The sequence below is a fragment of the Phycodurus eques genome, chromosome 4 (assembly GCF_024500275.1).
Source record: "Phycodurus eques isolate BA_2022a chromosome 4, UOR_Pequ_1.1, whole genome shotgun sequence".
NCBI classification, from domain to species: Eukaryota; Metazoa; Chordata; class Actinopteri; order Syngnathiformes; family Syngnathidae; genus Phycodurus; species Phycodurus eques.
In genome coordinates, this window is record NC_084528.1 from 4,222,865 (window position 1) to 4,250,320 (window position 27,456).

Consider the following 27,456-nt stretch of genomic DNA (forward strand, 5'->3'; position numbering starts at 1 on the left):
ATAATAGGTGTATGAAAGCACATTTTGTTTTAACCACTACTCAGTTGACAAAGAATTTTCCAATTTGAAAAATGAAACCCACAACAATCACTTCCAACTGATTTCCAGCACCCGTTTTAATGAGTTCAAAGCCCTCATGCTGCCACCTCAACACACAACAGGAGCACACGAGAGACAAACAAGAGACACAACTAAGGTTAAAGGTGACAAAATGTTTCGTGCACGTCAGGAAAGATAAGGCACAGTGGTAAAGACAAATGCGGATACAATGTGTTTGTGCTACTGTTGGTGTTCATCTGAGGCTGCTTTCGTCACTCATGCCACTTCGATAAAGCCAATGGGTAGTAGTGGACAAAAAAAAAAAAAAGCCCACAATAACTCCCTCCGTTCAATTCCATTCAGGAAATTTAAAAAAAAATAATTTTCCTCGGAAAAGGCAGTACAGTAATCTATCTTGTTTGCAAAGTAGGTACTATAAAGGTCTCCACAGTTTGGATCAATCCATCCATTTTCTGCACCGCTTCTCCTCACGCGGGTTGCCTATCCCAGCTATCTTCGGGCGAGAGTTGGGTGTACCCCCTGAACTGGTCGCCGGCCAATCGCAGTGTATGTTTGGAGTGACTCCAAATTTGTGACCAACTTTGCTCCTGCAACATTTTACAGTTTCTACATGCTGAAAAGCGCTATTAAAATTAGTGTTGACCCCTTGTTTACATGACATTCTTGTGAATTAAAAAAAAAAAAAAAGATTCCAAAAATACAATTGAACTGGTGATGGCGCAATCGTCCCACATAAGACAATTTGCTTGATAACGCTTGTCCAGTAAGTGTACATTGATGACAGTATCTTCGGTGTTTTTGCAGCTTTGTGTAAGTGGAATCATTTTGCAATTTTTATTTTTTATTGCCCATCCAAGAAATGCGAAGAACCCAAAAATAGTTTTTATGTATATGTGGCCATAAGTGCTCATTATAACAATATAGAATCAATGGAATTCACAAACATGAAAACTGAAGCAGCAAGTTAGTAGAATACAACATTTGAGTTTAAGGTAAACCCCCACATCTTTTGCAGCCGTTTTAAAAATGTATCCTTTATTTGCAACAAAGCTATAAAAGTATTGCTGTGCCACCATCTCAGTGCCAAGAAATTACTGTATGTTGAAGTGGTTTGAGGAGCTTAATTTAGACAAAAGTAGTGATTATTCCACACTCTTGTGGCACCTAAAGGCAATTCTAAATATTTTTGGAGGCATGAATTACTATCAGATATTTTGCATTCACCGTACTGCCAATACCTTTTGCCATGGCTGTATAAGTACTGCAACACTGTACACTGAATGGAATCGAACTTTGACCACAAATGTTATAGTCAAGTCTAGGCCTAACGTAACATGAGATGTGCTCTGGCTAGCTTGCCCACCAGTAATTTCAGAGTAGATCCCAGGCACAAAGTAGGTGATCCAAGGTAGCTTTGCCAATGAGTGCATTCTCATTTTTACAAAACACTATGTTTGGAATGATTTTGAAGGTGTAATTTTTAAATGTGGTCCACATTGTTGTTTTCAGTTTTGGAAAACAAATCTGGCACTGAGACAGAGAAGTCTAAGGGCCTAGAAAACATTTTCTTTTTTGAAATGTTGGGCCCCAAAATCCCTCACAGCACCCTTGGAGACAGGTATTCAAGGAGAGGCATTTTTCTTGTGCAATGACACAAATAGTATTTTCGCCTTCCCTGGTTTCAGATCATCAACCCTATTTTAATATCGCACAAAGACAACCCAAATATATTTGTATTTGCTTAGGTTGTCTTTGTGAGATCAAATCCAAAACATCAAAGTGTGACACATATGCCTCCCAAATCTAAAAACAGGAAGGGGGCAAATACTATAATAATAGCCCGGCACTGTAGAGATTAGATAAAAGGTATAAAATACAAATATACGGAGCCCAGCAGATGGCTGTCTATAGACAGTCCTAGTTGAGTGGGATCTCTATGACGTCCTCCTCGATGATCTCCCCCTGCGGAACAGTGGCAAGCTCTGTGGGGCTCTTCTTGCAGCTCATCCCAGAGAAGGGACTGCACCAGGTCAGGGAGAACGGACCACCAAACGCCATCTTCATGGCTTCCCAGCATGGCGCCTTCTCCCACTTCCCCGTCTCTCTCTTCAAGCGTTCGATTCCCTGCAGAGGACAGAATTAAGGGTCTGAGCTGAGGTTTGTCATTGTCATGCATGATTACTATTAATCATTCTACGGATGGGATTGTGGGATGTGTGACTTGACAGTGGTTTTGCTTTTTGGGATTATAGAGACAAAAAGCAGATTTAATGAATGGTGACTCTTAATACAATACTCCTTTCATGTTGTTTTATAGTCCTCCTATTAAACACATTTTAGAAGTAAATTCCATGACAAGTATTGGTTGGGGATTTCAATCTTAGCCTTATGAGTGGAGTTTGCATGTTCTCCCTGTGCTTACGTGGGTTTCGTTCAGGGTCTCCAGCTTCGAAAAACATGCATGTTAAGATTAACTGAAAACTAAATTGTACACAGGTGTGAATGGTTAGTCGATTTGTGGGCCTCTAATTAGCTGGCGACCAGTCGAGTGTACGCCTCTCGCCCAAAGTCAGCTGGGATAGGTCACAGCTCACCCCCGAACCCTAGTGAAGAGAAGTGATATCAAAAATGCACAGCTGGATGTTGGGATGCCACTTGAATCATTGTCTTAACAGGCCTGTACAATTTTGAACCTCATAGTGGTGCTAAAGAAAGAGATGACGATGCCTCATCATTTGAGCACCAGGGGGTATCTGACTTGTCATATTAACTCATTGGAGTGGACTTTTCAATGCAGGACACATTTTATAGACCGCATCGAACATAGCGGGTGAGTATTGTATTAAGAATTGATGGACTGGATAAGATGTTTTTACTTCTGTGGAAACATGCCCAAGATTTACTGAAATTATCATCATGCATACAGTAGAAGGGAAAATAATATTTAAAAAAAAAAAAAAAACAATGGCAGGTGCCAAGTCACCTGTGACAAGCATATTGTACTGTGCATTCCTATTTCACAAGAAAACACAGTCTTTTAATCTTTGAGTGTGACCTGCATGCTTAGGATGTATTGCACACATGGTGAGACAGCGACAGTGCGCTTTGTCGCAGCTTACCTGTCACCATAAAGAGATGTCTGCTTCAGAGAGCTTCACTTATGAATCAAAGCAAATACATGAGTGTGGAGAGAACATTGGAGGGAAGGCAGTGCACGTAACAAAAAATCATGGGGGAACAGAATGAAAGACGTGGACAAATTCATAAACGCAAAGTGTGACAGACAAGTGAAAGAAACTAACTATTTGGAACGTCAAAAAAGTCAAACAAAAATAAATGGTAGCCACACTTAGATAAGAAACAAGTACTGTACGTCCCCCCAAAAAGTCTGGAAATAACTTTAGCATTGCAACTGAGTAGAGTTTATTCCCTGCACGTGTTGAAATTACTTCAGGATGTTTAACAATGAAATGGCCCCAAAACAAACATTTTCAGCAACACTTCAACATCAGAGCAGCTGTGTTTCACAATCAATACTAGTGTAGCCTTCCTCGATACCGTGCCTTCATACGCTATCAGAAACGTACGATAGAAAGTAAACATTGAACAGGAATACTAAAGCACACTTTACAAATTGAGTTTGGTAGACCGAAATGATAACTCTTAGAGCCACTCCAGAAAGCATAGAAAAATTTGAATGTGTATGTGTGCTACCTAAGTCATGCATTAAGTGTGTAAAGGAGATTACGCCTTTGCCTTGTGTTTGTTTCTATGCATAAACTAAAACACTGATTTCTGGAAACCTTTGTTGAAGAGTTAAGCACGGAACAAGGAACAAAGCATGAACCATGACCTCCATATCAAGGCGTCCTAATTTGTCATGGAAATCCATCCCTCAAATGTTTCCCATGTTCAAATGAATTTATGATTTGCATCACCATAATTATCCAACGTTAATCAGTTCATCCTTCAGTCATTCTGAAGCTTCACATCAAATTTAATTGTGTCGTCACTACATGACTGAGTTAAACTGGTAACAGACAAACGCAAGCAAAAACTGTAACATCCTCTGGTTGTGGCGGTATCACACACATTTTAGAGCCCTTCCTGACATGTCAGCTCGAATTAATACCACAATAAGGAAATGTTTTACAGCAGACTTTTGTAACAGAAAAGTTTGTACCTTTACACATATGCTTTTTACTGGGCAGCCTTCAGTCTGATGATTAAAAACTAGTGTGAAAGATATACAAGTACCGTATTTTCACGACCACAAGGCGCACCGCATTAAAAGGCGCAGGTCTCAGTTATGGGGTCTATTTCTGTATTTAACACATATATAAGGTATTATTGGGCAGGCATGGTAAAACATACGCTAGCTTAAAACATACGGTAGCATGCACGCACGCTAAAACAATGTTTTTAAAAAGGCAGCGGGAGAAAAACTGAGTTCGGTTGTACTTTATTGAAGTATTTAACAAAGTGCTCACGTTATATTTTGATCAATCCTCATCCACAAATCCATCAAAGTCCTCATCTTCTGTATCCGAAATGAACAGCTGGGCAAGTTCTCCATCAAACACGCCAGGTTCCCTCTCGTCATTGTCTGAGTCAGTCTCGTTGCCGTGCGGCTCCTCAGAATTGATGCCGGCTTTTACGAACGCTCGAACAACAGTGCAAGCAGACACGTTAGCCCAAGCATCCACAATCCCACGCCGCTCGCAACTTCACTTTGAACGCCCCGTTTACACCGATGTCCAGCGGTTGGAGTTTCTTCATCGAGCCTCCCGGAATGATGGCAAGCTCCGAGTTATTGGACTCAGTCGAATGGTGACTGTCGAGACGCTGTTCTTTGCTCATTAATCCATGGCTCGAGATGGTTTTCCAACTCGGGCCACCTCGCCTTGTTTCCGCGTTTTCTTTTTCTTTTTTTTCCCCACGGAAACTCAACTTCTTCTTGACTTGGCGAAGCTCGTTTTCCTGCTTCCTCCACTTGCGAACCATGGATCCGTTGATCTTGAATTCTCTCGCGGCTGCGGCCGCTCGATTCCCATGTTCCTCCGCGTAACTGATAGCTTGCAGTTTAAACTGTGCTTCGTAAGCGTGTCTCTCGAAGGTGCCATTTTCGGGGGTCCTTAGCCAAACCGATGCACATACCGGAACTATATACCTACTGGGGGCGTGTCTTTAGCATCCTCTTTCACGAGCACCCTTCCCCCTTTACGTCCGCATGCTGTCCTCAGTCACGTCCGGCTTCCTCTATATAAGCAGCATGTCGGCAGGAAATGCTCCCAGTCAGTCGAGCGGAGCGCTCATCACACAACAACATTTACAGATTTTGGAACTCGGTGCACACAAGGCGCGCCCGCATTATAAGGCGCCCCGTCCATTTTGGAGAAAATTTAAGACTTTTAAGTGCGCCTTATGGTCGTGAAAATACGGTAAACCAAATGTGCAATTCAAAAGACACCAGGAGCTTTGATCCAGACCAGAGTACCGAACTACAAGTGTGAACATAGTCAAAGTGTGTATGGTTGAGGTGTTAAAGGCATTGGAATGTCAGAAAAAGCACAGATATAAAGTCCACTTAACATTCTGCTGCTGAACAATAAGCAGAATAAAGTCACAAGTCCTCTCACAAGATGAGAAACGCCATACAGTTTGGAAGCAAGTTGTATTACTAGCATGCAGCACATACACTGGTTTGGTGGAGAACTTGAGCATGACTTGACTTAAGTGCATGTATTCTTTTCGAAAGGAGCCTTTATCTTCAAGAGTCTGCCAACCGGAAACTATCTCACTTCTCCTCTGAGCATAGCCAGAGTAAATCAGAATGGTCACATTTGAACACGGTAGCAAATTCAGTTCCAGTAATATGGTAGATAAATAGAATCCTTCTGTAACCCGCCAATGGCAGCTTTGTTCAGCAAATGTCACACAATAATCTGTTTCATGCTAACGCAACTGTGCACATTCCAAAAATGCCACTTTTCTATTCATTTAGTTTGAAATAAACGTGGCTACTTATTTGCCAATTATCATAAATTTCAAAAATCTGTACCGAATCAAACCGTAACTGTTCACCAACTGTGAATGTTTTTAGTTCATGACAAATTATACAATAATTGAGATTTGTTTTCCTTTGTATAAATTATGAGAAGCTAGTAAAAGGTAATTTTTTTATAAATCGACACTAACGAGGAAAGTCAAGTTGTCTTCGACGAGTCACTGTTGATGTCAGTAGTAAAAAAAAAAAACCACTACATTTTTTTATTTTACTTTGAGATTACACGACTAAGTATCTATAGGATAATCGATTCGAAAAAGATTTGACAGTGACAGCCCGAGCGGTCTCAAACTTTGATAGCGTGGGCTGAAAAATTGTTGCAACTCCTGATGGAGCCTTTTTTCCCCCCTTTCCTGGGTCTCCATCACTTACCAAAGCTGTGCATCCAGAAATAGGATACAATTTAAATAAATTAAGGCTACTGATTCATTTCACTCAGTGTTCACATTTGTTCCTGCAAGTGGGTCAAGCATGGCAAAAACACGCGATTAGTGCCTAGTCGACATCAAACCCTAAACGTCATTGTAGAGTAGTAAAGTCGACAAGTCAACTGGTTGACAAATAGACTAGTCTATACAACGCCTGGTACAGAAGTCCCTGGTCCCAACATACACGGACGGGTTCAAGGTAACGAGGGGGGCGGCTGTCAATTCGTGTTTTATAATCATGTCACCTTTACTGCCTTTGACGGCTGTTGAATTCAAATATCTGTTAACATGTAGGACTGGCAGTGAATGAGTTAAAAGAAGCAACCTATAGAAAAAAAATGAAGATTGAACATTGTCCCCCCCCCCCCCCCCGAAACCCATTTCACTGAAGGCAACTCGCAAAAACGCATGGATTAAGAAAACAGAGCAAATATGAAGGTGTCCATAGTGACTACAGACTGCCAGAGCCGCTGAGTCTGGCTCAGATCGGCCTGATCCGATGAAGACGCATCCTTCCCTTTCACACCACATACTGGTATGTCTCAGCCTTTCCATGGTCAGGAGTGGAGAAAGGGCTAAACCAGAGTAAGGAGAGAGGGTGTCCAAACACCGCCCTCAAGTTCATCCACTTAGTTTTTTTAGCCCATCTTCTCTCTTCCTTTTTCAACTGCTCTATGCCCTAAAAACAAAAGATAACCAAACTTCAGTTGGTGTGTTCTATGGTCCAGTCAGTAAAAACAAAGTGTAAGCCATTTGAAATGGTGCTTTCTTTACAACTGCAGAGAATGACAAAGTGATTTGTTACAGTAAAACCGAGCAAACTCCCTGACCAATGCCTAGTTAGGAGAGAGATGTCTATCATTGCAATTTGGAGTGTGGATAGACAACATTGCATAAGTGTGGTGAAATTATTATTCGGAACGCGCTTGCTATGAACAAACAGAAATGATACTTGTAAGACTTTGAAGATGCCTAGAAAAATGCTGACAAGAACTTTGAACATCTATCCAGTGAGCTGACTTTTGTTATCACTGACATCCTGGTTGATGTACTGTATCCTTTAAAACCTCTAAGGTTCTTCTGACAAAACAATAACTTGTTAAAAGAAAGAAGAAATTAGCTTAAAATATGGCGGTTGGAGTGCTTAAACTAATCTTTTCAGGTTTTATATTTGAAGCGTCCTGGTGGTTCGGAATCCGCCAAACAGCGACAATATATAAAATAAGACTAAATACTGCCACTTTATAGTATAGTACATTATTTTTTTTCCCCACACCGGCTCGGCAGTGCATTTGGTCTCCACTTCTGCCTCTGATGTCACACCAACACATCGGGGGCGCATCGATTTTGGCGATTAAAAAGGGGCGTTACAAAGGTTACTGTTATTTACCAATTGCTCCAAAATGGATTGATATTATTGGAAATGACTGTAAGTTTCATTTTCTTGAGCAAAAAAATACATAAAATCAACTTGTTAAGAGAAATATGGACCCTTAACACCCCCTACCTCCTTTAAAGCTTGGCCACAAATGGGTCTTCCAAATGGAAAGGATGAGAACACTTGAAAGCATTCAGTCTTCAAAAGATCTTTTAAATTATGGCTGGAATGAGGTTTATGTCAATGATACCAAATGTGTTTTTTTTATGATTACCACTGTCCAGTCAGAAAAATAGTACACTATATTGCCAAAAGTATTTGCTCACCTGCCTTGACTCACATACATACAGTGCATCCGGAAAGTATTCACAGCATTTCACTTTTTCCACATTTTGTCAGGTTACAGCTTCATCCCAAAATGTAATAAATTATTTTTTTCCTCAAAATTCTACACACAACATCCCATAATGACAACATAAAAAATATTTATTTTTCTGAAACTTTTGCAAATGTATTAAAAATAAAGATCTAAGACATCACATGTCCATAAGTATGCACAGCCTTAGCTCAATACTTTTTTGATGCACCTTTGGCATTAATTACAGCCTGAAGCCTTTTGGAATATGATGCCACAAGCTTTGCGCACCTATCTTTGGGCAGTTTCGCCCATTCCTCCTTGCAGGACCTCTTAAGCGCCATCAGGTTGGATGGGGAGCGTCGGTGCACACCCACTTTCAGATCTCTTCAGAGATGTTTGATCGGATTCAAGACTGGGCTCTGGCTGGGTCTCTCAAGGACATTCACAGAGTTGTGCTGAAGCCACTCCTTCGTTGTCTTGGTTGTGTGCTTAGGATCGTTGTCCTGTTGGAAGGTAAACCTTAGCCGCAGTCTGAGGTCCTGAGCACTCTGGAGTAGGTTTTCATCCAGGATGTCGCTCTGCATCGCTTCATTCGTCAATCATGATTAGTCTCCAAGTTCCTACTGCAGAAAAACATCCCAACAGCATGATGCTGCCACTGCCATGCTTCACTGTAGGGAGAGTATTGGTCAGGTGATGAGCGGTGGGTTCCTGGTTTCCTGGACACCTGGAATTCACACCAAAGAGTTCAATCTTTCTCTCATCAGACTACAGAATTGTCTTTCACGTGCTCTGATAGTCCTTGCCTTTTGGCAAACTCCAGGTGGGCTGCCACATGCTTTTTATGAAAGAAGTGGCTTTCGTCTGGCCACTTTACCTTAGAGGCCTGATTGGTGGAGTGCTGCAGAGATGGTTGTTGTGTTTGTGCCTCAAGACAATCCTGTCTCGGAAGTCTACAGATAATTCCTCTGACTTCATGCTTGGTTTGTGCTCTGACATACACTGTCACCTGTGGGACCTTATATAGACAGGTGTGTGCCTTTCCAAATCATGTCCATTAATCTGAATTTATCAAAGATGAAGCTAATTAAGCTGTAGGAACCGCTCCAAGATGATCAGTGGAAACATGATGCACCTGAGCTAAATTTTGAACTTCATGGTAAAGGCTGCGAATACGTATGTACATGTGATTTCTTAGTTTTTATTTTTAATAAATTTGCAAGATATTTTCCCAAAAAGATGTTTACATTGTCATTATGGGGTGTTGCGTGTATAATTTTTAGGGGGAAAATGAATTTATTCCATTTTGGAATGAGGCTGTAACATAACAAAATGTGAAAAAAGTGAAGCACTGTGAATACATTCCAGTCAGTCCACTGATGTTGGACGAGAAGGCCTGGCTGATAGTCCACTCGAAATCAACCCAAATATGTTCTATCGGGTTGAGGGCAGAACTCTGTGCAGGCCAGTCAAGTTCATTCACACCAAATTCATCTATGTCTTGATGGATCTTGCTTTGAGCACTGGTGCACATACATGTTGGAACAGGAAGGGGTCATTCTAGAACTGTTTGACTGTCCAAAATTGCTTGGTATGATGAAGCATTCAGAGTTCCTTTCACTGGAGATCAGGGGCTAATATTTTGACATTTCAAACTTTGTGGGAGCAGTTTGCAGATGGCCCCTTCCTGTTCCAAGATGACTGTGCATCAGTGCACAAATCAAGGTTCATAAAGACATGGATGAGAGAGTTTGATCTGGATGAACTTGACTGGCCAGCACAATCCTGACTTCAGTCCTACAGAACACCTTTGGATGAATTAGAACCTGCGATTGGCTGGCGACCGGTTCAGAGTGTACCCCGCCTCTCGCCCAAAGATAGCTGGGATAGGCTCCAGCACGGCCGTGACCCAAGTGAGGATAAGCGGTCTGGAAATTGAATGGATGAATTACAGCGGAGACTGAGAGCCAGGCCTTCTCGTCCAACATCAGTGTGTAACCTTAGAAATGTGCTTCTGGAAAAACGGTCATAAATTCCCATAAACCTTGTAGAAAACCTTCCGAGAAGAGTTGAAGCTGTTATAACAGCATAGGAGGTACCGATCTCATTAAATCCTGTGGATTAAGAATGGGATATCACTTAAATTAATATCTGAGCAAGGCAGGTGAGCGAATACTTTTGGCAATACAATGTAAATAGTAGAATAGGTAAAGGTTATTGATGATTAGAGGGCTAGAAAAAGCATGTAAAAAAAACAACAAAAAACGGTTGCATAAAAAATATGAAATACAGAACAAAGAAAAGGAGGACAAATCCAAAAGTTGTAAAAAAAAATACAAATAAAAAAATAATTGAACAACAAGCATTTGAACAATAGCAATAAGAGAACAAAAGGAAAAATATTACACCACATGGGTGGAGACACAAAAGAAATACTAGAGCTAGGTATGTCCCAATCCAACCTTTTCACTTCCAATCCGATACAGATATTGCAGCCTTGAATTTTGGCCGATGCCAATATCAGTCTGATCCGAGATCAGCAATAATCATACACACGTTACTTATTTTGTAGGATGGAATGTTAGAAAAGGCTTGATGAAGTGCTATTACTCAAACAGAGAGCATTAATTACCAACAGTAGGTATGAGGAAAAACTGACCCATTTATTATTAACCAGTGAGTTACATAAAGTAACTAAAAATAAGAATGTACTAAAATTTAATAAAATAAATATTAGGTAATCCTGAAAAATAACTTCAATAAAACATAACAAAATATATATTTAAATGGCAACATAACCACTGCTTTACTTAAACATGAAGCATATTCTACATTTGAATTGGATTAAATAAAAAACAATATTACAAAACCATGAAAAACAGTCTTAATAAATACATACAAATTGTACTTTAAGTGCAAAATAAAGTTCAATTCCTTTTTTTTTTGACTGTCAGTATATGGTGGGAACATCATTTGCTTTCTCCACGTGTGGCAATACACTTTTGAACTTGATGCAATTGGGGTTTATTTTTAGACAATCGCTGTTCCTGCTGTGCACGTCTTGGCCTCTGAGGGGCAGCGTGATACACGCAATGAGATACACAACTGCAGTAACAAAGAAAGAAGTCACAATTTAATATTGTTATTATAACTCGTTTTTCCACAGTTTCCAGAAAATATGCCAGAGTATTGTTATATTGCCTGTTTATGTGGTTATACAGCGTTTTTGTACCAATATTAATTATTCTGAGAGATATAAGTGCTCTGCTTATTGCTTGCTTATACTGCTTATTACAGTGGTAAAATCTGAGATTTTAGATCCAGTCCGATCCGATACTCGTTTTTTTGCTGACATCGGACCGATTTCCGGTCTCAAGGATCGGATCGGGACACCCCTAAATAGAGCTACTTGGAATGTGATTAAATAAGCGATTAATAAGCATAAATCAAAAACTCGACCAATGCATATTGTAAAAAAATTATAACTGAAAGGAAATTCCACAACTTTTTCGTTAATGTGGTCCCAAATCTAGCTCAAGAACATGAATCCTCTTTAGGTGGTGGCCCTTTCATTGCAGCCCTATAGGAGGCACAAGCCAGTGCAAACTGTAGGTCGGTTCCAAGCCCGGATAAATGCAAAGGGTTTCGTCAGGAAGGGAATCTGGCTTAAAACGTTGCCAAACAAATGTTGCCAAACGTTCATCCAAAGAATTCCGTACCGGCTCGTTTGTGGGCCGGGTTAACAACGTCCGCAACTGGCACCGTTGACCTACAGGGCACCGTTGGAAATTCAGCTACTGTGGGTCGAAGACAAAGGAGAGGTGGAAAGCAGGTTTTCAGGCAGAAAGAGAAGAGGAAAGCACAGAGCCCAGAACTGAATGTGGGGACTTTGAATGTTTGGGACTATGATAGAAAAAGCTCAGGAGTTGGGTGACATGATGATAAGGAGAAAGGTTGATATATTGTGTCTAGGAGAGCAGGTGGAAAGGCAATAAGGCTTGAAGCTTAAGGGCAGGGTTCAAATTATTTTACCATGGTGTAGATCGGAAGAGAAATGGAGTAGGGGTTATTTTAAAGGAAGAGTTAGCTAAGAATGTCTTGGAGGTGAAAAGAGTGTCAGATCGAGTACTGAGACTGAAACTGAAACTGAAACTTTAAATTGAGTGGATTATGTATAATTAGTGGCTATGCCTTACAGGTAGGATGTGACCAAGAGGTGAAGGGGAAATTCTGGAAGGAGCTTGACGAAGTAGTTCTGAGTATCCCAGACGGAGAAAAAGTCATTATTGGTGCAGATTGTAATGGACATGTTGGTGAAAGAAACAGGGGTGATGAAGAAGTGACGGGTAGGTTCGGCATCCAGGAAAGGAACTCTGAGTGACAGATGGTGGTAGACTTTTCAAAAAGAATGGAAATGGCTGTAGTGAACGCTTTCTTCCAGAAGAGGCAAGAACATGGGTGAACTATGAGAGCGGAGGAAGAAGCACGCAGTTGGAGTACATCTTGTGCTGGCGATGTTCTCTGAAGGAGGTTACTGACTGTGAGGTAGTGGTAGGGAAGAGTGTGGCTAGACAGCATAGGATGGTGGTGAGTAAGATGACTCTGGTGATGGGGAGGAAGATTAAGAAGACAAAGAAGGGCAGAGAACCATGTGGTGGAAGCTGAAAAAGGAAGAGCATTGTGCAACTTTTCGAGAAGAGGTGAGACAGGCTCTTGGTAGACAGGAGGAGCTTCCAGTTCTTCTGCTTCTGGTAGTAAAGGGGGGAGACTTGGTGATGGAACCTCAAAGTATAGGAAATCATACATGAAACAAGTTTAGCTAAAAAGAAGTGGGACAATAAGAGGACCGAGGAGCGGAGACAAGAACACATGGAGATGCTACGTAGAGCGAAGGTAGAGGTGGCAAAAGCCAAACAAGAGGCATATGATGATATGTATGCCAGGTTGGACACTACAGACTGAGAGAAATATCTATACAGGTTTGCCAGACAGAGGGCTAGAGATGGGAAGGATGTTCAGCAGTTTAGGGTGATTAAGGATAGAGGTGGACTGGTGCCAATAGTGTGCTGGATAGATAGAAAGAATATTTTGAGGAGTTGATGAATGAGGAAAATGAGAGAGAAGGAAGAATAGAAGAGGCAAGTGTGATGGACCAGGAAGTATCAATGATTATTAAGGGGGAAGTTACAAAGGCATTAAAGAGGATGAAAAATGGAAAGGCAGTTGGTCCTGATGACATACCTGTGGGGGTATGGAAGCATCCAGGAGTGGTGGCTGTGGAGTTTTTGCCCAGGTTGTTGAACAAAATTCTAGCGGGTTAGAAAATGCCTGAGGAATGGAGGAAAAGTGTCCTGGTGCTCAGTTATAAGAACAAGGGTGATGTGCAGAGCTGTGTGAACTATGTAGGAATAAAGTTGATGAGCCACATAATTAAGTCATGGGAAAGAGTAGTGAAGGCTAGACTCAAGACAGGAGTGAGTATTTGTGAGCAACAGTATGGTTAATGCTGAGAAAGAGTACCACAGATTCATTATTTGCCTTGAGGGTGTTGATGGAGAAGTACAGAAAAGGCTAGAAAGAGCTACATTGTGTCTTTGTAGATCCAGGAATAGCCAATGACAGAGTACCCAGAGAGGAACTGTGTACTGCATGTGGAAGTCTGGAGTGGCAGAGAAGTATATTAGAATAGTACAGGCCAGCAGAACAGTGGTGAGGAGTGCTGTTGGTGAGACAGAGGAGTTTAAGGTGGAGGTGAGACTGCATCAGGGATCAGCCCTGAGCCCCTTCCTGTTTGCAGTGGTGATGGATAGGCTAACAGATGAGGTTAGACTGTAATTCCCGTGGACCATGGTGTTGGCAGATGACATTGTAAGCTGCAAGGAAAGCAGGGAGCGGGTGGAGGATCAGATAGAAATGTGGAGACGCACTGGAAAGGAGAGGGATGAAGATTAGCCAAGGTAAGACATATTTGTGCATGAATGAGAGTGGTGGAGGGGGAAGAGTGAGGCTCCAGGGAGAAGAGATCGCAAGGGTGGAGGACCTTAAATACTTGAGGTCAACAGTCCAGAGCAAAGGTGAGGAGTGTGTTAAGGAAGTGAGGAATGGGTCCAAGCAAGTTGGAATGGGTGGAGGAAGGATAGTCTCGGCTAGGATGAAGGGCAAAGTATAAAACAGTGGATGGTGAGGCCAGGCATGCTGTACAGATTAGAGACAGTGCTAGTGAAGAGACAACAGGAAGCAGAGCTGCAGTTGGCAGAAATGAAGATGTTGAAGTTCTCTCTAGGAGTGACCAGGTTGGATAGGATTAGAAATGAGCTCATCAGTGGGACAGCCAAGATTAGATGTTTTGGAGAAAAAGTTAGAGAGAGCAGACTTTGATGGTTTGGACACGTCCAAGGAGACATAGTGGGTATATTGGTAGAAGGATGATAAGCATTGAACTGCCAGGCAAGAGTGCAAGAGAAAGACCAAAGAAAAGGTTGATAGATGTAGTGAGGGAAAATATGAGGCCAGGTGGTGTGAGAGAGGAGGTCCCAAAAGGACAAGCCGAAAGGAAAATGAAATGTATGTAAGCCTCTAACTCTGAGGAAAGAGATGAAAAACTGTCTTAAAAAAAGTTATTATGCTGGTATTTAGCAAAAATAAATAATTTTGATCGAGTAACTGACAAAATATCTATCAGATAATTAATTGATTCTAAAAAGTGACAATAGTGACAGGCCTAATTGCATGTAATCTTTGGGATTCAACTGTACTTCCTGCCAATTACATACCTAAAATAATTTTCACATTTGTAGCCCGAATAATACATAAAAATTGGGAATTTAACTTACACCAAGCTGTTCTTTAAATTATACTATTCAGGAAAGATGGATTTTCGGGGTGTATGCATAGCTAGCTAGCTAACTGCACACTGTAGTGGTACAAATGGACCATGTAATTATCACCAAGTAATCCGCAATTGCGCCAGATAGCCATTGATGCGAACAAAGGCGCTCAAGTTTTTATGTAGCGGGGGAGGAGGGACTCATGCCAGACTCCAAAATCCATCATAAGCCAATGTTTTAGCCACACAACCCCCATAAAAACTGGAAAACTGAAATGGTGAAAAACTGTTGTACACTTTATCTCCACAACTGAGTATTACATACTCTAGTTCTCAATGTTTACATGTTTTCAGCAATTAAACAGTATAATGCATTCAGAAACAAATATCTGAATTCACTTTATTGGGGGGGCAAATAAAGAATAAAAATTGTCAATTCATAAAACCTCTAATTTGATATACAAGACACCACCACGCCTGAGGAGAAACATCTACTCAGAAACAGAAGGTATGACTTATGAGGTGTCCGTAACATACTACTGTACTGAATGTCTTGTGGTTGGTCTTTACACTCATATTTACCATTCTCATTAGAGTAAATGAGTAGCACAGTTGAAGACCATTACCAGCGTTTTTTGTTTTGTTTTCCCCCTCATGGACTAACAAAGCACAGATGTATTATTAAAATACTTTTTACTCAATAGTCAATAGAAAAATGCACTTTTGGAGTTTAAATGCATCAATTTGATAAGTGCTGCATCATATATGCCTGTTTTGTTTCCTGAGAGGAAAAATTGAGGGGTCTCCTTGAGGTGCACCATTTATTTATTCAAGTAGGACTTTTTGAGCAAGTTTTTTTGAGCAAGTTTGTCAGCACAAAGTATGAAAAACAAGGGAGTCCTTCAGTTACAGAACAGCAGTTGTACAAAAGCAGTTCCCATTCAGAAAATATATGCAAGTTAATGACAATGAGATAAATGGTTTTACAAAAAAAGAAAAAGGGAAAACAACCAAAAGGGAAAAAATAACAAAATACAGTACATTCCTATAATCAACCAGTACAGATAAATCAACCAGTACAGATAAATGTGTCATATCTAAATGTAATTTAAAATAATGACAATTATTGGCATGTCAATAACTGAGAATTATATACAGTATTTAGTTTCTCGGTATAGGGGATGAGGATTGGTTTGGTGGTTAATTGGTCACATTTCAAGCTGCAGCGAGGAATGACAATCAGCTCCCCATTAAGGAGAGAGATGCAGCAGAGAAAGGAAGGAAAGGTAAATAAGGAGGATTACTGATAACTAAATGGGTTACTTACAGTTTCATCAGTACAGATGGAGTGGACTTGGGTACCGAACATCACAGAGGTGAAGATGAGGAAGAGGAGTCCCTCAAAGCACAGGAGTATGAGGAGGATGACTGTTGCTGGTGGAGAGAAGGAACTGCACTCTGGGAAATGAGGATATGAAGGAAGTAAAGGACGAGGGCAAAGAAGAGGCTCATAAAAGGTTCTACAACACTGTGATGATCTGTCTATTAAGAGATCATCTACAGACCTGCATATGCTAAAGAACATCCACAACTACCTATGTTTGCTTGAGGATAAGGGAACCACTAATCAGTACAAAAGGAGACGGTTTAAGTGTACATACAAAAGTAACACAATTAATGATTAAATACAATTTGTCTCTGCTGTTAAAAATACATTCAAATGGGACACCTTTGCAGTACATTCAGCACATATGGGTACTATCTACAATCAAGATGGGTTCACACGATGGGCAAAGGACAGGGAACTGTGATGAAATGTGGAATCTTTCCGTTCAATTTTCAATGTCAAGATAAAGAAAGTTGAAAAGAAAAGATAAAATGTGATCTTTCAGGATGAAGTAGCTTTTTGTGACAGATTTGACTTCCTTCACAAACAATTTGAATGTGATTTCCTAAAACACCAATTCTTGATCAACCAACCAACTGAAAAAGTATTTATTTTGCTATTACTAATGGGGTATGATCAAATCTCTCATAGGTCAGTGACTCAGACCAAAGAATCAGGTACAATATGTCCATAAAAACAAAAAAACCTGGGAACAAGGCTTTTAAAAAGTGTTGCTTTTGGGGTGATGTTCTGTCGTACGTCACAACCTTGCTTGCTATAAAAGGTCTACATAACCCTGTTAAAAATGACAGGTATTTCCGATGTAAAAAAATGAGAGCAAGACCAAATTCAAAACCTTTTCCACCTATAATGTGACCTATAACCTGTACAACTCAATTGAAAAAGAAACAGTTATCTTTTCAGGGAAACAAAAACATACAATAACCTGCTTGCATACATTTGGACACCCTCAAACTAATACTTTGTTGCAGCACCTTTGGCTTCTATCAAAGCACTCAGGTTTTTTTTGTGGGGGGGGGTGGTGGGGGGGGGGGCAAGAGTGTATTAGTGTGGCACATTTTGATGTGACAATATTTCCCACACTTTTATGCAAAAATGCTCCAAATCTGTCAGACTGCAAGGGCATCCATCTCCTGTGGAGAGCTCTCATCAGGGGGGGAGAATGGCCCGGGAGTCATGGACCGACTGGCCCAGTTCATAAGCGCTGTGGGGAGCCAGCCAGCCGGAAACACAAATTTCATGTAACCAGATTATTTTAAAACATTAAATAATAAATAATAAAAATGTGAATTTGATGCTCTTTTTGGACTATAATTTAGAGAGTAGTTAATAACCTCAAAACATAAAACTAAAAATATAAACAAAGACAAAAGGAAAAGAGTAAGAACATAGATCATTTCACACTTGAGACTACTGTATGTGAGTCGCGGGATGCACATGTCATGGAAACAATGAGTCCCAACCCAGGGACAATTAGTCTCTGCAATTTATCAAGGAATACATATACAGGAATACTCCGCTATATCATGATTCTTGCTTCAGAGTCCCACTATATTGCAGATTTTTATTAGGTGTTACTTCATTTTTTACCTATTTTTAAAGACATACATTTAATTGAAAATCGATGGAGTGACCTGAAGAGGGCCTTGCACAAGAGATGCCCTGACAATGTGACAGACTATAATCCTATAGATAAATGGATTATTGGGCGAACTTTAACTCAATATGTGCCATACACATAACAATGCTGACACAATTACAAAACAAAAGAAAGAATAAACTGAAGTCTGACAGCCTTTCCCTTACTTTGGTGTGGGAACCAAAGGTAGTTATTAATGGTTCGCCAAAAATACTACAAGATATTTTATTAAGGTGGCATCATTGATGTTTTTTATACGTCAATATGATACCATATCAAAGGTGTTAAACTGGAATAGTAAGAGCTTACACTACCTTAAAGATATACACATATATGCAACCACATGGACATTTTAGCGTTAATTTTTTCCGCAGTGAATGATTTCAATTTGGTTTTAACCGAAGTAAAGACATTTTTTCAGAAAAAATCATGGAATTTAATACGGAGATGTTGACAGGCTATCCTAATCATATCAAAGCCAAACTCAAATTCAAGCACTGAAGAACCAACATGCGACAACTTTGGTAGATGACATACTTACATAAAGGTTATTTACATAGTCATAATTTGCATTTTACTTGTATCAAGATAAAAAGATATGCTAAAAACAAACAAAATTGAGGTTTGTAATCAGCAGAGGCAGAAGAAATTAAAAAACATTTTGTCAAATGTATATTTGATTTAGATTCGTATAATGTAGATTTATTTTGATCTTACAAGCTACTTATTCAGAAAACTACGTTTTGGGAAATGAATTGTTTTAATTATTTGCCCAGAAGCACTTTCGAAACCTTCAAAACGCAACACCTAAGTTCAGGCATTTTGAAAAATGTTGAAAACTTACAAAAAAAAAAAAAAAAAAAAAAAAGGCCCTAAATTGTATGGCCTATTCTTTACTTCTTGGCAGAAGTACAAAATGTCTAATGGTGAAAATCCTATAAAAGTGTGTACCTTGACTTACAAGTTCAATGTGTTCTGCGACTATGCTTGTGACTTAATTTATTCGTAAATTAATTTCCCCCACTGATATGAATTATAATGCCATTAATCTGTTCCAGCCCCCCACTAAAGCCTCATTTTTTGTTCTGTTTTTAAGTAAAATAGCACTCTATTAGAAAATGGAAGGATGAATGGATGAATCACAACATTTGACTGTACCATTCAATAAATGTCTGAAAGTTCATCAGCAACTTCACTCGAGCAACTGGGTATCTGAAGCTCGCCATTAACTCAAACTTCGGCTCACAAAACAAAGCAAAGAAGAAAAAACAAACCAAGCAATTACTTATAACTCGAAAAACCCATCAGTTGGGGGGGACATGTAAATTAAGGTATCACTGTATTATATGTATCGTATGAGCTCATTGTTTAATTGTTATTTTCCAAACGTCAGATAAAAAAGTTTTCCTGTTTCCAATTTAACTTTTCAGGATCAGGTTGTAATGCTAAATATGGATACAAAAAAAAAAACCTTACTGTAATGATACAGTTGACACAAAACAAACTTACTTGTCCAATCGTCTTCAAAGCAGTAGAGAAAATGGAAAACCACCATGAATAGAGCATGGAGAGAGACAAGTGCAATGTACATCTGAGTAAAAAGAAAACAAGATTTAAGGAACTACATTGACTCTATATAAAAAAAAAAATAATTAAAAAAAAAAAAAAAAAAAAAAATCGCAAAATTAGTTATATATACTGTAGAATATGGAATCCTTGCAGAGGGAAAGCGGCAAGCTACAAAACACCATGAATGTGATTGTTATCGTAGCCAACTTACTGTGAACAGCACAAAGTACTTTTGATTGTTCTCCCCAACACAGTTGTTGACCCAGGGGCAATGGTGGTCCATCTTCCGTATGCAGCGTTTGCAAACACTGAGAGTCAGTCAAAGATGTATGTGAGAAAGTGCCTTAATGGTGTTCAATCAACAGTCAGGAGCAATGACATGTTTTAAAAAAAAAAAACAAGACTTCTATACCCTATGTTGGAATCACCTTCTAATCAAGTTGGATACTGGTATGAGTCCAAAGTTAACTGCCAAAACAAGGGTTGCAATGTACTGCATCTGTCCATGTGGACTTGAGCTTGTGAAAGGATTGTCCTTTACCTGCAGTGGTGTGCTCGGTCAGGCTTGATGCTACAGCACTTGGGACATTTGTAGACCACCTGTCCTGGTTTCAGGTGAAGGCTTTCGATGTATTCCTTTGTTGCATTGCCTTTGGGCACTGCCCCCTGTAAGAAACGTGATACCTTTTAGATCAGTCTTCATCTCAAATGGTGGGTCGTGACCCAAAAGTGGGTCACATACCTGTTCTGGGTTGGTTGAAGACAGAAAGTCAAACAAGGGCAAGCACTAGAATTGTGCAGCAGTACTACTAGTTTGGCTAGGCAATTGATCAATTTGATCTGTTCATTGGAGTTTATTTGTCAGGATATATTTTGTTTTCTTTTTAAATTATTATTTTTTTTTTTTACACTGGCTTCTGTATTTCAAAGCACATCCCCAATGGCGTGCACCGCTTCCACTCACACGGCTCCAAACAGTGTGGAGCTACTTTACACAACCACAGTCAATGTTGCCAAATTAAAGACATTGTCTCACTATTTAGTGACTTCTTCCAACTAATTTTAATGACTAATTCCCCCCCCCCCCCCCCCCCAAAAAAACCAACAACTTTATACTACTTAAAATATAATAAGTAGTACAACAAATGTATTGTATTATGGCCTCTGTGACTGACTGAAGGTTAGACCTCCATCTTTCAGACACATCATTCCTTTTTCCCTAATTCTTTTATTGGTCAGTGTTTCAAAGTTGACATACTTTTGTTCTGGAATTCTCCACTTCATATTTTACAGATGCCATGTTTCATGACAAATAGTGGTACATGACAAACAGTAGTAGCACCTAGCGATTACCTAGAGCATGGGCATTTACAACTATCTGCAGCTGGGGTCACAACAGTATTTGAGGAAATTACAGCATTTTGACACAATGCAATTCAAGCATCTGAGTAGGTAGGTCACTTACAGGGTCAGTGCACATGGCTCTGAGGTGTGAGGCGAGGGCAAGAAAGGCCAGAACATTGAACAGTGACCCATTGACAATGCTGTATGTCAGATTCTTGGAGGGTAGCAGCATTACAAACAACACCACAAATTCTGCATAAAAAACCAGCAGCCACGTGATGATGGCACAAATGATGCCACAGGCGTCCTTGATGAACCACATGGCAGAGGCAGACGAGGAAGTGATGGCATCTTTGGAGATAGGGATGCGTTGCTCTGGCTGTAAGAAACTGTTTCCTGCCCAAGCTTGCCCACGCCCATGCTCCACGTCCCTGCATCTGTGCACTGGGCTCTTCATGCTTCATCTATGCTAGAAACCTGCTGATGCTGGTCCCACTGCCCCTTTCGGCTCCAGTCCTGTTCACCACATTCTGGGAAGGAGCAAGAGGGTCACAACTTGAGTAATTTGCGTGAGTGCGTGCATGAGTGAGAGAGAGACTTATTTATTTGATTTGTGTGAGTGGGTTTTGAACATTCTCTGACCAAAGCTATCAGTAGTTGGATATATTCAGGAGCATCCATCCACCCATTTTCTTCCGCTGAACCGAGGTTGAGTCGCGGGGGCAGCAGTTTTTCTCAAAGTATGCCCAAGTGGTCAACGTTACTGGACGAATGAGGATTGTAACATTTTATGTTACACTAGTGTTTAACTTACACTCTTTTGAATGTGTGGGCCGAAGGCAGGGACCTTGGTGATCTGATCCCCGGCTACAGAAGCTGGCTCTAGGGACGTGGAATGTCACCTCTCTGGCAGAGAAGTTCCGACTACATATAGTTGGGCTCGCCTCCACACACAGCTTGGGCTCTGGTACCAGTCCTCTTTAGAGCGGTTGGACTCTCTTCCAACTCTGGAGTTGCCCATGGTGAGAGGCGCCAATGAGGTGTTGGTATACTTATTGCCCCCCGGCTCGGTGCCTGTACATTGGGGTTTCACCCCAGTGGACAAGAGGGTAGCCTCGGGTGGGGGGACGGGTCTGGACTGTTGTTTCTGCCTATGCACAAAACAGTATTTCACAGGACACAGTCCTTGGAGTACTTGGAGGGGGGTGTTGGAGAGTGTTCCTGCTGGGGACTCCATTGTTCCGCTGGGGGACTTCAATGCTCACGTGGGCAATGACAGTGAGACCTGGAAGGGCGTGATTGGGAGGAACACCCCCTGCCTCGCCGCCCACCCCCGCCACCTGGTGGTGAGTTGGCTCCGATGGTGGAGGAAAATGCCAGTCCGACCTGGCAGGCCCAAATGTATTGTGAGGGTTTGCTGGGAACGTCTGGCAGAATCCCCTGTCAGATGGAGTTTCAACTCCCACCTCCGAGAGAACTTTACTCATGTTCTGGGTGAGGCGGGGTACATCGAGTCCAAGTGGACCATGTTCCATGCCTCCATTGCTGAGGCGGCCGACCGGAGCTGTGGCCGTAAGGTGGTCGGTGCCTGTTGAGGCGACAACCCCCGAACCCGTTGGTGGACACCAACGGTGAGGGATGCCGTCAAGCTGAAGAAGGAGTCCTATCGGGCCTTTTTGGCCTGTGAAACTCCTGAGGCAGCTGATGGGTACCGGCTGGCCAAGAGGAATGTAGCTTTGGTGGTTGCTGAAGCAAAAGCTCAGGCATGGGAGGAGTTTGGTGAGGCCATGATAGAAAGACCTCCGGATGCCTTCAAGTAAATTCTGGTCCACCATCCGGCGTCTCAGGAGGAGGAAGCAGTGCACCATCAACACAGTGTATAGTGGGGATGGAGCGCCGTTGACCTCGACTTGGGACGTTGTGAGACAGTGGGGAAAATACTAAGAATACCTCCTCAATTCCATTGACACGCCTTCCCATGAGGGAGCAGAGTCTGGGGTCTCTGAGACAGGCTCTCCTATCCCTGGGGTTGAGGTCACCGAGGTGGTTAAAAATCTCCTCTGTGGCAAGTCCCCGGGGGTGGATGAGATTTGCCCGGAGTTCCTAAAGGCTCTAGATGTTGTGGGGCAGTCCTGGTTGATACGTCTCTGCAACATAGCGTGGACATCGGGGATAGTGCCTCCGGATTGGCAAACTGGGGTGGTGGTCCCTCTTTTTAAGAAGGGCGACCGGAGGGTGTTTTCCAACTATAGGGGGAATCACACTCCTCAGCCGGCCTGGTAAGGTCTATTCAGGAGTGCTGGAGAGGAGGGTCCATCAGGAAGTCGAATCTCAGATTCAGGAGGAGCAGTGTGGTTTTCATCCTGGTTGTGGAACAGTGGACATGCTCTACACCCTCGGCAGGGTCCTCGAGGGTGCATGCGAGTTTGCCCAACCAGTCTACATGTGTTTTGTTGACTTGGAGAAGGCGTTCAACCGTGTCCCTCGGGAGTCCTTTGGGGGGTGTAAAAGGCGGCGCTCTCAATTTACTGGTCGATCTATGTTCCTACCCTCACCTATGGTCACGAACAAGATCCCAGATACAAGCGGCCGAAATTAGTTTCCTTCGCAGGGTGCCCGGGCTCTCCCTTAGAGATAGGGTGAGAAGCTTGGGGCTCAGAGAGGCTCCTCCGCACTGAGAGGAACCAGATAAGGTGGCTCGGGTATCTGATAAGGATGCCTCCTGAACGCCTCCCCGGTGAGGTGTACCGGGCACGGCCCACCGGGAAGTGACCCTGGGGACGACCCAGGACACGCTGGAGAGACTATGTCTCCAGGCTGGCCTGGGAACGCTTCGGGACCCCCCCGGACAAGCTTCATGAAGTGGCTGGGAAGAGGGAAGTCTGGGCGTCCCTGCTAAAGCTACTGCCCCTGCAAACCGACCTCAGATGAACGGTTGAAAATGGATGGAATGGATGGCTGGATCTTGCAAATGTTAAAAATGTTAATAAAGGAGATGCACAAACTTTTTGACCCACTCTTTCTTCCTTCTAGAAGTAAAGAAAGTATTGTTTTGACCTTAGTATGATTCTGTGTATATTTTTCATCAAGTTTCATAATCACTGTAAGTTGTGACTGAACTGTGTAGACCCAATTACTTGTGGAACTACTGCTTGGAACACCGACAAGACAGTTTTGTGTTTTTTTGTTTGTTTTTCTCATGCAGAGGCAGTTGTAAATGTGAATAGTTGTAACAAAGGGGCAGGTTTAGCTCATCTGGAAAGTGCTTCGGCTTTGGCGCCAGAAAGCATCAGTCTAAGTCCTGCTGCGAACGGGCAAAATGGCAAGTAGTTGTTGGAGGGATTCTAGTCTGCTTGCTGGCCACTACTGAGATACCCTTGAACAAGGCACTGTCTCCACCAACCAGCTCAGAAGGTGCAGCACTGTTTGCATACCGCTTGCACTATTATCTCTCTTTGCATGACAGCATATGAGTGATGTGGTCCTCTGTGTGGGGTATGTAACACAAAATTTACACCTGACTGTGAACTGCATTTCTTCTTGAGGGATCATAATAAGTATACAGATTTTTAATTAAGTTAAAATAAAACTGCCACAGTCGCTGTCTTTTGTTTTAAAGTTTCTTTCTGACCATACCACACTAGTATAATAAGTAAACACAGGCATCTCCGACCGGTATACTGGCCTTCACCTGCAATTGTACAGTTTTTGAGGTTACAGAAAGGTGAAACGGCACTTCAGTTGATGCTTTAACACACGAAAATTAAATCCGAATTAACATGCAACGTCAAGTAACACCAAGTAGCACATATACGTATAAATAAGGCCAAGATTAACTGTAAAAATATATATTTTAAATGCTCGTTGCTGTGTGATTCCCAGTACCCCTCAAAGAGTTCAACCAAATGTTGCTATATCACAGCTAACAACAGATATCTCAGGGGTGGCAGTGATAAAAACACAACGAAACACTATATTAGGTACAGAAAAATAACTGAAGCCGATCAGCTGGTATGGATTGACGTTTTAGCTAAGTTGCTAACGCTAACGAGGGAGTGTACTTACATATTAATTCGCAATTTTGCTTCAGTTGTGTTGGCTTCAATATACAAGCGACGGTCCCCCGGGAACATCTGCCTACTGTCATACTGCATTAGTTCATGTTTTCTTTTCATCTGAAGTGTGAATATCTCTTGCGCCATTCCTAGCTTGCTGCTAACACTTGCAAGCCTGACTGGCTGCCTTGTTTCGATTTCTTCTTCAGTGGTGTTTGATGGCAGTTAGGCAAACGAGTTAAACTGCATACTACCGCCCCAACCGATCTGGAGTGTGAAACAGGAATTGTCTCTGACTACATAATTACATAATGTTGATGATATGGTAAATGGTAAATGGACTGCACCTATATAGCGCTTTATCCTACATTATCACAATGCCCAAAGCGTTTTACAAAGCCTCACATTCATCCATACATATATGTCATATATAGGATATTATTTATGTATACATGTACATGTCTATATGAATATCTGATGTATAAACTTTTCCCATACATTATGTACACATCCATCCATCTTCTATTAGATTTGTTCTTATAGGGTACATGTACATGTGGACACAGTGCATGTTTTTGGGGTGTGGGAGGAAGCCTGGGTACCCAGAAAACAAAACAAAACAAAACAAAACAACATGCAAGCACAAGAAGAACATGTACACTCCAGACTTGAGGGCCTGAGCCGAGATTCAAACCCAGGACCCAACCGTGAGGCAGACTAATTCGCTGCCTCAAATGACACGTTGTATCCTATTGCCAGAGGTGGGGAGAGTAGAGAGTAGCCAAATTTTCTACTCTGTTACTTGACAATAATGTGACTCAAGTAAACAAAAAACAAAAAAAAGTATTCCTCCCAAAAAATACTTGAGTAAGAGTAAAAGGTACACAGTGGAAAAAAAATACTCAAGTACTGAGTAAATCGTGAGTAACTTCAGAATTTTTAAAAATCAGAGCATGAAAATCCATCCATCCATCCATCCATCCATCCATTTTCTGAGCCGCTTTTCCTCACTAGGGTCGCGGGCAGGAGGCAGGGTACACCCTGAACTGGTTGCCAGCCAATCGCAGGGCACATACAAACAGACAACCATTCGCACTCACAGTCACACCTACGGGCAATTTAGAGTCGCCAATGAATGCATGTTTTTGGGATGTGGGAGGAAACCGGAGTGCCCGGAGAAAACCCACGCAGGCACGGGGAGAACATGCAAACTCCACACAGGCGGGGCCGGGGATTGAAGGGTCCTCAGAACTGTGAGGCTGACGCTCTAACCAGTCGGCCACCGTGCCACCAGCATGAAAATCAATAAAATAAAAATAAACAAAATGTAAATGTGCCAATTCTGTGTGTGCGTGCGTGTGTGTGTGTGTACAGTGTGTGTGAGATTACCACACACCCCAAGAAATGCATGTTTTACAGGTATTTGTGATAAAATAGGGCGAATGTGGGCATGTGTGCATAGCCTAAGCAACAACAAAACATCTGCAATTAACCAAAAGGTGTTTCCTCAAATTAGAAGTGTGCTGAAATATCCACGTTGGGGCAGACAGTGCCAGAAAAAAATACTATAATACATGAAAGCTGTTGTTTTCCTTCATCTAAATGTAAACACGAGTCGCGGGCCGTTGTCTTCAACCCTATCGACGACCTTTCCAACATGGTCACCACGTAGGCACGTCGATTAGCCGGGATGGTTTATCTAATGTTAATACCTATGCCCGGGAAACCCAATAGAAGACGTTGTGTATGGTCGTGTGACTGCCTTGTGTCGTTTGATTGGTGAACTAGACTTAAACATCCCTAGCACTTCAATTAGATTAGCGCAAACAGCGCCCAATGCGGAAGTAGAAGTCGAAGTCGAACCAGATGTCGAGCAAAAAATAGTTGATAAATAAACAATATTTGATCAATAAAAGTAGCGAGCCGCATTTCTTTTTTTTACTGGAACTGAGTAAAAACACAATTTCTGCTTAACATAAATACTCGAGTAAATTTCAAAAGTCCACAGTTTTAAAAGTACTCTGACAAGTACAAGTTACAATTTACAGTACAATTTATCCAAAAGGCTACTGAGTAAATGAAACGGAGTAAATGTAGCGCAATGTAATGTACTACCCACCTCTGCCTATTGCCCCCAAACATTTTAATATTCTCAGAAACTTTCTCAGAAATATTTCACAAAATTATGTACCTCGTACTCCAATAAATATATTTAATACCTGAATGTAGTTTCAGAAAGAGCCGAATTGACTTCAACAGTAGTCAGGATGCGTGCTAGTATATCTCAATTCATTAATGTATATGTAATTGTAAGGTTAATCTTC

The 27,456-nt window shown here is 41.5% G+C and overlaps 1 protein-coding gene across 3 annotated transcripts; it reads right to left on the minus strand.

Annotated features, from left to right (window-relative positions):
* Positions 1-98: 98 nt before the first annotated feature.
* zdhhc3a (zinc finger DHHC-type palmitoyltransferase 3a) lies at positions 99-25,329 on the minus strand. Of its 3 annotated transcripts, XR_009768378.1 has the most exons (8): positions 25,143-25,329; positions 21,199-21,607; positions 20,275-20,399; positions 19,945-20,041; positions 19,674-19,755; positions 16,445-16,575; positions 8,580-9,018; positions 7,156-7,234 (listed from the first exon to the last, which is right to left on the minus strand). XR_009768378.1 is itself a non-coding variant. In XM_061673694.1 (7 exons), the coding sequence occupies exons 2-7, from the start codon at positions 21,532-21,534 to the stop codon at positions 1,978-1,980; spliced, it is 978 nt and encodes a 325-aa protein (XP_061529678.1). In that variant the 5' UTR covers positions 21,535-21,607; positions 25,143-25,329; the 3' UTR covers positions 99-1,977. The 3 variants fall into 3 exon arrangements, 2 of the variants coding, with proteins under 2 accessions (XP_061529678.1, XP_061529679.1); XM_061673694.1 differs by lacking the exons at positions 7,156-7,234; positions 8,580-9,018 and adding an exon at positions 99-2,184; XM_061673695.1 differs by lacking the exon at positions 8,580-9,018 and having other exon boundaries at positions 6,919-7,234.
* Between the last annotated feature and the right edge of the window lie 2,127 nt (positions 25,330-27,456).

Bases quoted from the DNA above. Each gene is read 5' to 3' on its own strand.
- zdhhc3a (XM_061673694.1), bottom strand. From the start codon at position 21,534: ATGAAGAGCCCAGTGCACAGATGCAGGGACGTGGAGCATGGGCGTGGG. The intron at 20,042-20,274 runs GTAAAGGACAAT...ACTGACTCTCAG, and splicing joins GACCGAGCACACCACTGCAG to TGTTTGCAAACGCTGCATAC. The intron at 2,185-16,444 runs GTAAGTAACCCA...TGTCCTCTGCAG, and splicing joins CCATCTGTACTGATGAAACT to GGAATCGAACGCTTGAAGAG.